Genomic DNA, 13,439 nt, shown 5'->3' with positions numbered 1-13,439 from the left:
TGAAAAGATAATGGATTTTAGAGTCTGAGAGCTCCCTGGTTTCAATTTTTATGACTGCAAGTTAAGTCACTTAACCACTCTGACCCTTAGTCTCCTCAGGGATATTATCTCAGAAGTTTGTAGACAGGTTAAACATGATTTCATATTAAACACTTACCATTAAATGTGGAGCCTTAAAGGTGCTCAACAAACATAAGCAACATCGTTAAAATAAATATTAGAACTTCCACTTCTGGTTTCAACAGAATACTCTACACAGCCATAAAACTGGATGAATACATAAGGCTCTCTCATTGAGGCGGTAAATTCCCACCTGTGGCACAGTGAGCTAGAATCTAAGCAGTACAGGAAGGTCCCACTGAGCTGAGATTAGATCAAATTTGGGGGCAGGTAAAAGAGCTAGAAATCTTGGGTCAGGGTCCAAGAGTGGAAATGTACACTGGTCGGGTGGGGCAGGAAAGGACAGAAGTCTATATGGAGGTCACCTTCGGATGAGTTCTTGGCTGAGGGTTAGGTTGCACACACAGAGAGTAACACTCTTCAGGGAATGGCTGCTAGGGAATCAAGAGTGCCACAGAGATAACTCAAGTCCAGCCAACAGTGCTAGAGGACTCTGGACTTCTTGTCAAGGTAGACATCCAGCTGATTCAACATCATGTGTCTTGAAGACTTCTTTTAGATCTGTCCTAATGAGGGGTGAGGGAAGGCTACCATGACCTAGCATAGGGTATGGAGCCCAAATGGGATAAGGCAGTGGCGGCAGCAGTGGTTGTACGTAAGTAAATGATCAAATAAAAAAAATTTTTTTTTTAAGATTTTATTTATTTATTTGACAGAGACAGAGAAAGGGCACAAGCAGGCAGAGAGAGAGAGAGAAGTAGGCTCCCCACCAAGCAAGGAGCCTGATGCGGGACTCGATCCCAGGACCCCAGGATCATGACCTGAGCCGAAGACAGCCACTTAACCAAGTGAGCCACCCAGGTGTCCCTCAAATAAGAGAGAATCAGATTCATCAGAGACAGAAGTTAAAAATATGCAAAGGGATGGGACACCTGGGTGGCTCAGTGGGTTAAAGCCTCTGCCTTCGGCTCAGGTCATGATCCCAGGGTCCTGGGATCGAGCTCCGCATCGGGCTCTCTGGTCAGCCGGGAGCCTGTTTCCCTTCCTCTCTCTGCCTGCCTCTCTGTCTACTTGTGATCTTTGTCTGCAAATAAATAAATAAATAATCTTAAAAAAATATCTATCTATCTATCTATCTATATATACATATGCACAAAGGGAGAAAACAAGAGAGAAGGCTGTGGCATTGGACTAGACTAGAGAGATTACTGCAAATGCATGATTTTCAGTACTTCTTTCAATATGTATCTAAAGACATCTATAAATTACAGATCCACTGAGATGGCCTGGAATTAGTGACATACCAATAGCAATAAGCACACCTAGTATTTTATTTCTTAATACTAATGTCTACTGAAAAGGAACAAGGCTCCCTGAAGAAATGACTGATTTCAGGTCTGGGACAAGAGAAAGTTCAAGATGTGCCCTAAACATCTTGTGATAGACCAAGAAGTATTCAAAAAATGATGGGGACGTGAAAAGAACAAAGAAGACAGCTTGAATGGCCTCCCACTGGTCAAATACAGAACTATTTGAACATAAAAATGGGATTCCATGAACATATACTGAGATAAATAAATGAATAAAATGAATGTTTAATAAGAAACAGGACATTAAATATCTTAGAGTACCTCCCCACAAAATACTTATTGACTACAAAGAGTAAAAGAGTAACTTCACAGCAGAGAAGTCTTGTCGACACTCCTTTAATCAAGCGATCAAAATTAATATCACCAGTTATCAAACAAATCAAAATCACATGCTACTTGACAGGGTAAAATGAAAATGAGAACATGTGATTTCTGTGATATTTCTGTGAAAGATGCAACCGAACTCCAACATAAAGTGGGCTAGACAAACAAACAGACATTTAAAAAACAACTGGCTTGTAATCTTCAAAAGTATCAAGATCATGAAAGTTTAAAAAAAAAAAAAACACACCAAAACAACAACAAAAAACTCTGAGAAAAAATTCCAGATCAAAGATCAAAAGATATGACATTCAAATACATGTGCTGAAATGGATCTTTTTGCTACAAAAGACATTAGTGGAACAAGTGGGTCTTAGGTTCCTCGTCTGTACATCATGATGTTAAACTAAAATCTATTGCAAACATCAATAGAGAACTCAAAAAAGTTTTTATAAAGACAAACAAAAAACTAAATCTAACAGTATTTCAAAATATAAAAAGACCTCCACTGGTATTCTAACCATGCTTATAAAGGAAGACTACCATAGATGCTTACAGGCCTTAACCAAAACTGGTCTTATTAATTTTTTTTTTTAGATTTTATTTATTTATTTGTCAGAGAGAAAGAGAGTACAGGCAGGCAGAGTGGCAGACAGAGGAAGAGGGAGAAGCAGGCTCCCTGTGGAGCAAGGAGCCCCCAATGTGGGAATCAGTCCTAGGATGCTGGGATCATGACCTGAGCCGAAGGCAGCTAGCTGCTCAACCAACTGAGCCACGCAGGCATCCCGATCTTATTAAATTTAAGTCTTATAGAAAAAAGTGTTAAGGAAAAGAAATGGTACATAATGCCTCTATAAATAGTACAACCACGCAATGGAATATTACCTAGCTATACCAACTGATATGGACAGAAGTCGAGACTTTGTTAAACACAGAAAGGAAAATTCAGCCCAGAATATATAACACATACTCCCTTTGGTATGTATGTTTGTATACATGTATAAGATAGCCATATATATGGGACTGACTATGCATTAAAAATTTCTGGAAAGATACATAAAAAACTGTTGACAATGACTAGTTCTGTGAAAAGGAGTAGATGGTTTTAAAGGGGACAGGGCACCTTCCTCTCCATCTTCTGCCCTCAATTCTCAACATTAAAAAAAAAATAAATCACCAGCTAGAAAACTATCAAGAAAAGCAAAGAAATGATTATTTTAAAAGTCAGGGCAGCAGTTAAATACAGGGCAGGAGGAAAACATACTGTGGTTTTCTGGAATGCTGATGATGTTCTTTTTCTTATTCTTTTCTTTTTTTAAAGATTATTTATTTATTTATTTGACAGACAGAGATCACAAGTAGGCAGAGAGGCAGGCAGAGGGGGTGGGGGGGAAGAAGGCTCCCTGGTGAGCAGAGAGCCTAATGTGGGGCTCCATCCCAGGGCCCTGAGATCATGACCTATGCCAAAGGCAGAGGTTTAACTCACTGAGCCACCCAGGTGCCCCTGATGATCTGTATCTTGACCTGGAAAATAATTACATGAATATTTGTTTCATGATTATTTAATAAGCCATATATATTTGTGCAGACTTTCTTAATATGTACATATTTCATAATTTTAAAACAAAAACATAAAAGTTTCAGGAAAAAAAGTAAAAACAAGAGCCTTTTAGAAAGAAAACTACAGTATTTTACCTGCAAGAGTATGTAGGTTCTCCTACTTTAAAAACACGACCACAAAGATGAGAAGGTTTGTTTGCTTGTTCAAGTTTTGGAAATCCAAATGCAGGATCTTCACCACAAAGGTACCATTCCATTGGTCCCAACAAAACATGCTGTGCCAGCATGTCCTCCTTCTGTGGAAAAGGGTTGGGACCCCTGCAGTAGATTTTGGGTACATAGTGGGCTAAATGCTGGTAAACTTCTCTAGTGAGGTCAGTTGCTTGCAGCCATTTCTTAAAAAAAAAAAAAAAAAAGAAAAAAGAAAAATTAGGTTTCAACAATGTCAAACTGCTAATGGGGATAAACCTACTACATATTCCTTTAGTACAAAAACAGTGATTAAGATAATCACATAAATTATTTTATTGACTTAATGCATAACCAGGTTTTCTTTCCAAAAAGGGTAAAATTCACTTAGAACTTTACTAAAATGCCACTATTTAAGAATTCTACTTTACTTAAAGTAAAATGATCCCTCTCCTCAAAATTACTCTTGAAGCAATCTTCTATAGGCAGTTATAGGAAAATGACCACAACAAATCATCATGTAAGACACAAACCATTATGCCCATCTGACTTCCATTCTAACCCTTTGCTCAAATGATATACTGATTGTAATTTGGGTTCTCATGTCAGTTTGCTAACAGGAAGAGTAGGCAATGAAAATGAACTGCCTTATACTATGCCTACTTACACTTCTCATTGATTAATAAATGATATACCAGTCTCTTATGAATAGGAATCTACAAGGGACTTTGTTCTATCAATTATGCCTTCTTTCCCTGATTAACCACTCTGTAAACCCTTTCCCCTTTGCTCTTCCTGCTCAAAAACAAAAGCTACTTTTCTGCCCCAAACTCTGATGTCCAACTACCTGTGATAATTAATCTCCTTTCAACTGAACTAGAGCTGAGTTTAATAAGATGACTTTTGGAAAGCCCCTAGGGATGGATACCTGGTTGCCAGGGGAACATAGCATGTGATAAGAAGGTTGGAAATAATAGCCTCCACCCCCAACCTCAGGGAGGGGAGAGGTGCTCCCAGTTGAGCTAATCATTAACGGCCACTGATTTACTAATTATGCTTACATAATGAAGCTTCCATAAAAATTTCTATGCTGCGGTTCAAAGAGCTTCTGGAATGGTGAACCCAGAAGGGCTGGTGCACCCAGATTCAGCTCTGCACCCCTTCCCACATACGCTGCTCTATGCATCTCTTCCACCTGCTGTTTCTGAGTTGTATCATTTTACAATAAACCAGTAATTTATTAAATAAACCTTCTGTGAGCCAATCTAGCAAATTATTGAACCCGAAGAGGGGGTCATGGGAACCCTCAATTTGTAGCCAAGTCAGACAGAAGTTCTATGTAACCTGAGGACCCACTGTTTGTGACTGGCATCTTAAGTGGTGAAGGGGGTCAGTCTTGTGGGACCGTGCCCTTAATCTATGGGATCTGATTCTAATTCCAGGTGTATGGTGTCAGAATTGTAGGACACCCAATTGGCGTCTGTAGGGAATTAGAGAACTTAGTATGGGGAAAAAACTCACACATTCAGTGGCCACAGGTATTGTTAAGTGTAGAGAGAAATAGAAGAAAGTTTCTCTTGATTCAAACACCAACTCAACAGGTCTAAAATTGAACTTAAGATCTCCATTACCCCTTCTCAAAAACCTATTGCCTCCACTTCCCTATTTTAGATACAAGCATCTACCTAAGTAACCACACCAACATAAAGTGGGCCAGAAAAACCTGAAAATCTTCCTTCATCCCCATTAGTCTTGCCCTTGTACAGCCCATTTTCCAACCTCACTACCAGAGTGATTCTTGCAAAATGTCAATCTGATCATGTCATTCCACTTCCCCTTGCATTTAGGATCAAGTGAAGTCCCCAACAGGATCTATAAGGTCCTCTGCCTCTGTCATACTTGTCTCCTCCACCTGAGTAGTGCTCTTCTCTCTGCTTTACAGGTTATTTTCTACTCATTCTTCAGAACTCCATGTTTCACATTCTCTAAGATGCCTGCTCAGCCCATTCCTCATTCCTATCACCCGTTCCCAATTCCCCTAGGTCTAAAATAGAACCCAGCGTCAGTGGGGATTTAGTAAAATCTTTTACCAGAGTGACTATAAACATGTTTATACTACTTACTGTCATACGTATTGATACTACAGAAAGATGCTACTTGTGGCTTTAATGAAAGCAGAGATAATAGATCCAGGCCTGCAATCTCTAAAAACCAAACCCATAAGCCCTAGATAGGGCATCCTTCAAACCGCCTTCTTTCCTTTCCATTTTTACTTCCTTTTATCTAAGTCTCTTCCCTGTATTGTCATCGATCCCCATCAATTCTGTCTTTATGTTTATTTCTCCCCCATACTGCTTTGTGTATTTGCCACTTATTTTGGCTCTAAACCAGGCAAAAATTTAAAATCAGAACACATGAAAGGACTCACTTCTACAAAGATGCAGTTAATAGAGCTGCTAACTCACATGCCCCATGTTTACCTATGGATTACAATCAAAGTTTACATTACATCCTTGTTAAAAGAGTTTACATTTTAGTAATGTCTAACACCATAAGACAACAGTATAAGGTCTTCATTTTAACTCTTACTTGTACAGTCTTTACCCACTTCCTTCCTTCTAAAAATAACTATATATAGAGAGAAATTTTAAATATTTCTGAGGTGGTATATATATTATATATGTATATAATATTATATATTATATATATATATTTCTAGTCAACTTCATATTTTCATGTGTACTAAAAATGTAAAATTTTGTTTGTAAATTAAAGGACTGAATTGAAGCTTCTTAGGGAGCACAGTGAAAAAAGTTTTTATCCTGAAGAGAAACTATCTTTTTCAAATGTTACTAATTTAGTTGTTTGCTTTATTCAAGGAGAAAGACTAAACTACTCTTAAAAGCACTTCTTGGGAGATAACCCCACAGGATTAAGGATTACCGCTCTTTAGAGAAGTGACTTGCAATCAAAATTATACACACACACACACACACAATTCAGCAATTATAAAAGGATGAATTTTTTAAAAAAGTAGTCAATAGTATAAGGCAAAGAGTCATCAATCAATAAGCAACCTAAAATCTAATTCTCTGGGCTAAAAAATACCTTTTGGCCATATCTAAGAATAAATGCCCAGTTTTTCACCCATTGTCAGAAACCCTATTTCAAAATCTGAATGAAGATAGTAAAATTATCCTAAGTAACTTCTTTCTGGATAAAAAAGCTTTAAGATTCAAAGAATTCACTCCTATGTTGCTAGAAAGTTACACTTCAGGCAATGTTAATTTACAGCACATTTAAAGGTTTTATTTTAACAACAATTTTTTTTTTATAGTTTATGTTCCCATTTTCTTAAAACCACTTTTGCAGCATTTTCATCCAGGGAGAATAAAAGGTGATGATTTCTAAAATAAATTATATGTTTTGTGGCTCCAACAACACTGACAGGTCAAATCTGTTCGTAATTTTTTTTTTTTTAAAGTAGACTCCATGCCCAACATGGGGCTTGAACTCATGACCCTGAGATTAAGAGTTGTATGCTCTACCAAAGGAGCCAGCAAGGCACACCCTGTTCATAGATTCCTTAAACAAAAAATTCAGAAACTAATACCAACTTTTGGTTAAGAAAAAAATCAGCACTCTTATATGAAATATTTTTTATATTATAATATTAACTACATGTTGTTATATATTTATACTATATCATCACTGTTAATACTTGTATATTGTTATATATAAAATAATATATTACTATATATAATATCTGCTGATAATATATCACATATTAGTAAAGCATTTCAGTCTGAATACTGTTTATAATATATTATTATAAATTACTAAGAAAATACAAATATCTGGTTTAAAAAACACAGGCATATGCTTCAAATTTAAAGTCACCTAACAGATTTGAGATCTGAAATGGGCATTTCAAACTTCTTTAAATTTAAACAACATAAAAAGCAAAGTACCAGGACGCCAGGGTGGCTCAGTTGGTTAAGCGACTGCCTTCGGCTCAGGTCATGATCCCAGCCTCCTGGGATGAGTCCCACATCGGGCTCCTTGCTCAGCAGGGAGCCTGCTTCTCCCTCTGCCTCTGCCTGCCATTCTGTCTGCCTGTGCTCGCTCTCTCTCCCTCTCTCTCTCTGACAAATAAATAAAATCTTTAAAAAAAAAAAAAAAAGCAAAGTACCTTTACATGAGAATTCTATACCAGAAATACTGAATTAGTGACTGGCAACAGTATAGATTAAAAAAAAAAAAAAAATTGTAAAGAAAAACTGAGCAGGAGGTAAAAATTTTTTGGCCACCTTTCACAATAACAGCTCGTATTTCTCAAAAGAATAAAATCAATAGCCTTTCCTCTCCTCACTAACATAAGCTAACAGTAACTGTTTCTTCAGCAGGAAAAACTATTGATTTCTAACTTGGTTGCATGTTAGTATTTCAGACACTTGTGGCTGTCACACCAATGTGCACAACAAAGTAATAAGCACTATCTTATTAGAAGTCCTCCATAAGGGAACTAAAGAAACTTGTCAACTCATTCCACTAAAGTAAACATGTTATGACAATGTTTCCAGGAGCTTTCCTTTTTTGAATGCTAAATTTAAGCCTTGGGATAGAGAGCAAGTACGATAAACACAAAAATGAAAGAATCCCTAGAGGTTAGCCTTTTATTACAGTATCTAATTATTATTCTATACCCAATTAAAACTGTATCCTTCAACCACATTTGATTTGTTTTCAAACAAGAACCACCAACATGTAAGTTAATTACAAAACAATAATCACTAGTGCTGAAATGAAAATTTTAAGATTAGAAAAATTTTAAACAAATCATATTGAGTTCCAGAAATGAAGCATTCACAAATCAAAATAATACAGAAACTCAGTAATAAAAGAAAAAAAATCGAATTTAAAAAATAAGCAAAAGACCTGAATTGACACTTCTTAAGATGTATAGTCAGTAAGATCACGAAAAGATGTTCAGCATCAACAGTCAAGAGGGAAATACAAATCAAAACTACAATGAGATACCACTTTACATTCAATAGAATGGCTATAATCAAAAAGGTTGGAAAGGATACAGAGAAATTCAATAGAACCCTCGCATACTGCTGGTTAAAGTGTAAAAGGATGCAGTCACTCTGAACAACAGCTGAGTGGTTCCCCAAGACATTAAGCATAAAACTACCATAGAACCCAGCAATTCTATGCCTGGGTATATATGCCCAAGAGAAATTAAAACGTATGTTCCCATAAAAACAAACACAAATGTTCACAGCAGCATAATTCCTAATATACAAAAAGTGTTAGCAACCCAAATGTCCATCAACTGATGAATGGATAAATAAAATACAGTATAGTCATATAATGAACTATCATTTGGCAATAAAAAGGAATGAGTATTGATATATGCTACAAGGATGAACCTTGTAAACATCTGTTAAGTGAAAGAAGTCAAAAAGACAACATATTGTTATGCTTCCATCTATATGAAATTTCCAGAATAGGGGTGCCTGAGTGCCTCAGTGGGTTAAACCTCTGCCTTTGCCTCAGGTCGTGACCCTGGGATCGAGATCCACATCGGGCTCTCTGCTCAGCAGGGAGCCTGCTCCCCCCCAGCCTACTTGTGATCTCTGTCAAATAAATAAATAAAATCTTATAAGAAAAAAGAAAGAAAAAGAAATTTCCAGAATAAGCAAATTGATGGCGGCAGAAAATAGATACGCAGTTTAGTTGGGAGTTTAAAGGAAAACAGAAGTGACTACTGATAGGTATAGGATTTCTTTTTTGGGATGATGAAATGTTCTAAAATTGCAGTGAACGTCGCACAACTGTGAATATACTAAAAACACACTAAACTAAATTTATATATCTGAATTATGTATAAAACTGTCAAAATTTAAAAGCAAAAAGTATCCAATACAGACATAAAACTTCTATAATGAATATGTATTTTAGGTTTGGGGAAAAACAATATAGGTACTTCTTAAGTCACAATCATCCACTAGAACACATGATAATAAAATTTGTGCAGTAAAAAATGTAGATAGACTCAAGAAGCGCTGGGAAAGTCATATTGTTGTGCAATCAAATCTACCAAGAAAAGGAGAAAACTGAGAAAAGAGGGCCACTGCAAGATAATTGATAAAGCTTACAACTATCGCAGAGAGCGCGTAAAGGCTTTTATTTGTGAGGATGCTTGTCAAGATATACAAAATCACAAAAATCCTTCCTCCTTATAATAGAAAATTAAAAAGCAGTGTGTAAATAAAGTGTGGGAAAAGCTTATTAAGTAATTTTAAGTGGATGTGATCCCCAAAATTACCAGTAACAAAGGTCTAAAGGCTGCAATTACTGCTGTTTACTCTAAAATTTACTTTTAACTTGAGAAAACTTTATTAATTCATTTCAATTTGTGATATAGAGCTGTGCTACAGCCCAAGCTGAAAGAACAGCTTGTAAGTGTTATATCATTTTAACTAAACACAGACAATTTCTCACAAAGTAAGGGCAGGTTATATAGCTAGAAGAGCCTTGTATTTTAATATTAGTGTGCATCTTCTTTAAGGACTTCTGTTGGTCTTTAGACTAGATATTTTTTCATATTATTGTTCAGAAAGCCATTCAAAAGTAAACAGAACAAAAGTAAAATGTGGCTCAGACTGTGATCTTCACAAATTCAAATTAATAAATTTTTACTGCTTTTCCCTTAATTTCTCCCTCTGCATCTGCCTGAGAATTTCCCTGCAAAAGAATTATTACACTGCCCCCTAACACCGTTTATAACTTGTCTTCGCAGGAACTTCAACAAGTTGGTAAAACTCCCAATCACTTGATAGCTTGCACTTTCAGAACTGCAAAAATGAAGCACACAGCCTGTATCGCTGGGCCAACACACACATAATTTGGTGGATGTAAAAACAACACTCTGAGGTAAACAACAGATTAAAATATCAACATGGATACTAACAGAGTGACAGATTGGGAATAGCTGTTATTCTGACCATTTTACTGTTTACTTGTAACACTTTTTCTTTTTTCACATCTCATAGATAAGGGACGAAAACCCTCAGGTTGCTGCGATATTAAGTAGGAAGTAAATGAAAACAGACCTACACTAAACAAGGTGGTTTCAAAATAATAAAATGCAAGAGTCATCATTCAACATATTAAACTCTTCACCTCTACTCCTGTCAACTGCTTCCACTCTGCCTCTAGTGTCTTCATCAAGTCACACAAATAACTCCTCACTGACCAACAGCTCCAAAGGGCCCCACTAAAATTTTGTTCCTAACATTAGAGTTGTTGACAAGTGTTCAAAGGTCCCTCCCTCCCCAGAAACTAAGCTTCTTAAATCAGAGACCTTAGAGGTGAGGCCTAGGTTGTTTTGGTCCTTATAGCCATCCTGAACTATTTGTTCTAATGGTGTTCCCTGTCCTTCTTGAGCAAAAATGCCATCAAGTTTATTAAAGTAATCATTTTACAACTCTGCTACTTACAAGAGCATATTCATAATACACTTTCGTTACAATACTGGGTTTGAATGTTTAAGTTTGGGATTTAAACTGCACCCACTAGGCTGTGACCAAAACTCACTTTATTGGCTTCTATTTGTTGAAAGCTGCTCTCTCAAAGTTACATAACAATTCTTTCCACCCGACTAACCCCAACTCCCTAAAAATTATTTTTTTTACTCTCCCAGCCTCCACTATTGCTTTCTCACACTCAGTAAACACGCCCAGACACTACTTTCCGCACATTCATCAACGCTGTCGACTGACCAAACCGGGGCAAAAATGCACTGAACAGGGGATGAAGGGAAAACAGCGCCGTTTGCATCCTCTGGTGCCCAGGGCAATCCCAGAACACAGTAGGAACCCGGTTCGGGTAGCATGTTTCGGTGGAGGAGGCAACGCTCCGCTAATCTGCGGAAAAGGAATTAGGCAGATGAAGTAGGACGATTATACCCCCAAACCAGGAAGCGTCTCCCCTTCCCTCTTCCAGGAGCTAGCAAAAAGGGCAAATGCCCTCGTGCTGGGGACCTAATGAGAGCCTGGGGGCAAAAGAGGAATAGTGGAGGAGCTGTCGGTTCTCCTAGGCAGAAAGGGAAGCGCAAAGGTGGCTGGCGCCCAGCACGGCTCTGCCGCCCATTAGAAGATAAAAGAAGGAAGAAGCGGGGCAGGCACAGTGGCCTCCCCGGGCCGTTACCCACAAGGCGAGGACAGAGAGCCCGGCGAGGTCGTAGCCCCAAGTCAGGGCAGGGCTGCTCCAAGATTTCCAGGAGTCGGTTCCTCTCCCGGGACGCGGCCTGCGAGGGCCGAAAGTCCCCGCTCGGGTCCCGGCACTCACCCCTGCAATCTCCTCAGCCGAACATTCCAGCAAACTCCGGTCGATGGCCTGCACCTCGGGCTCCAGCTCCGACGCCATCTTCCCTCCTCCTCCTCACCAGCGCTGACGCCGCGACCGCCGTCCCGAGGGCCGCGGCCTCGCCACAGCCCTGGCTGCCGAGACTGCCACCCGTGCCCCAGGCAGTCAGTCCGGAGTCGTCCAGGCGGCCGCGGGTGGGGAAGAAGAAGAGTAGTCTGAGGTAAACCGGACAGAAGGAAAAGCGGCCTCCTGCGCTCCCTCCGAGCTCGGCGCCCAAAAGTCAAGTCACTGCCTCGTCCTGGCCCCGGAGAAGGACACAGAGAACCCAAGACCTGGCACTCTCGCTAGCTTCTACCGCGTCCGGCACCGGGAAAGGGGCAACAACACCCAAAAGAGGAAGCAGAGCATTCTGGGAGCTGTAGTCCTCCGCCACACGGCAGGGAAGCGGGTGGAGCCCTTATAGGGTGCCCCCACAAAGGCATTTTGGGAGTTGTAGTCCATCTTTTAACCAGAACATGGGCAAATGGCAGCTAAGCGGGCGGGGCTTTCCTTTACTACTAGGATCCTGGGAAGAGACTGGCGGAAAGAAGCCCTCACCTGGGAAGAAGCCGAAGGGCAAGACATTGTGGGAACTGTAGTTTTATTCCCTCAGTCTATTTGTTCCTGTTTGTATCTGCAGATCCTAGAACGGTGCCTGGCACGTGGCAACCGCTCAAGTACTTTTCAAAGCCTGACAGGTAGACAGATAATCGTGGAAAGAATGGAAGAATCCCATTCTATTCCCATAGTTCTATGGCCCTGTCATTCATCATGCCCTCATCTTTCAGACTGTAAGTTAGGTGGACATTACCCAGATTCTTTAAGGGTTTGAAACATACTTAAACACTAGGCAAGAAAATATTTCCAAGTAATTTAGTTATGATCACTTATCTCAAAGTTTATTATAAATGTTGCTGGAAAGGAAAAGTAGCCTGTAAGCCAAATCTATCAAGATTTACTCTTGATAGGGACATTTTATAAAAATAGATTAGGTACAATATTAGGTTAGAGGTAATTAGGGTTTTGACTGGCAGTTAGGTGAATGCGTTTCTTAGAACAAGTCTTCAGTTCTTTTGGAGTTTATCAGAAAATTGCAAAAAAAAAAAAAAAAGAAAATTGCTTACACATTTTATCAAGCATGCTAGTTAATTCCGAGAAAGAGATTGTGAATTAAGGGGGGGGGGGGAACCTGACAAACTCCAGGCCTGGGAAATGTTTTTGTTTTTATTGTTTTAATAATAATATTAACCAAGTATCTTTTTGTTTTTGCTTTTTTGATTAGGAAATAAAAATTACCTATAATCTCAAAGATCAAATAAGTCTTGCTATTGCTTTTGAAAATAAAAGATTAGAAATTCAAACTTAATAGGAATATATTTTTAAATGTTTTATTTATTTATTTGAGACAGAGCAGGAAAAATCACATATAAGCAGGGGGGAGGGGCAGAAGGAGAAGAGGAAGCA

The 13,439-nt window shown here is 38.7% G+C and overlaps 1 protein-coding gene across 21 annotated transcripts in view; it reads right to left on the bottom strand.

The window, feature by feature from the left end:
- The window catches only part of UBR2 (ubiquitin protein ligase E3 component n-recognin 2), a 125,397-nt gene extending 112,353 nt beyond the window's left edge, over window positions 1–13,044 (bottom strand). For 6 of the 21 annotated variants that reach the window (XR_014312338.1, XR_014312339.1, XR_014312340.1 and 3 more), the window contains exons 1-2: window positions 11,919–13,044; window positions 3,507–3,766 (exon numbers count right to left, since the gene is read on the bottom strand). Coding sequence is in view for 8 of the 21 variants with exons in the window: in XM_082732976.1 (XP_082589102.1) it covers window positions 3,507–3,766; window positions 11,919–11,996 (338 nt within the window). In the remaining 13 variants the exon portion in view is untranslated. The remainder of the gene's footprint in view (window positions 1–3,506; window positions 3,767–11,918) is intronic. The other 15 variants (XM_082732973.1, XM_082732972.1, XM_082732971.1 and 12 more) reach the window with 10 other exon arrangements.
- Window positions 13,045–13,439: the final 395 nt, after the last annotated feature.

The sequence above is a fragment of the Mustela nivalis genome (genome assembly GCF_964662115.1).
Source record: "Mustela nivalis genome assembly, chromosome: 5".
NCBI classification, from domain to species: domain Eukaryota; kingdom Metazoa; phylum Chordata; class Mammalia; order Carnivora; family Mustelidae; genus Mustela; species Mustela nivalis.
The sequence above is the reverse complement of the archived record's forward strand: the minus strand, read 5'-3'. Positions and strand labels throughout refer to the sequence as shown.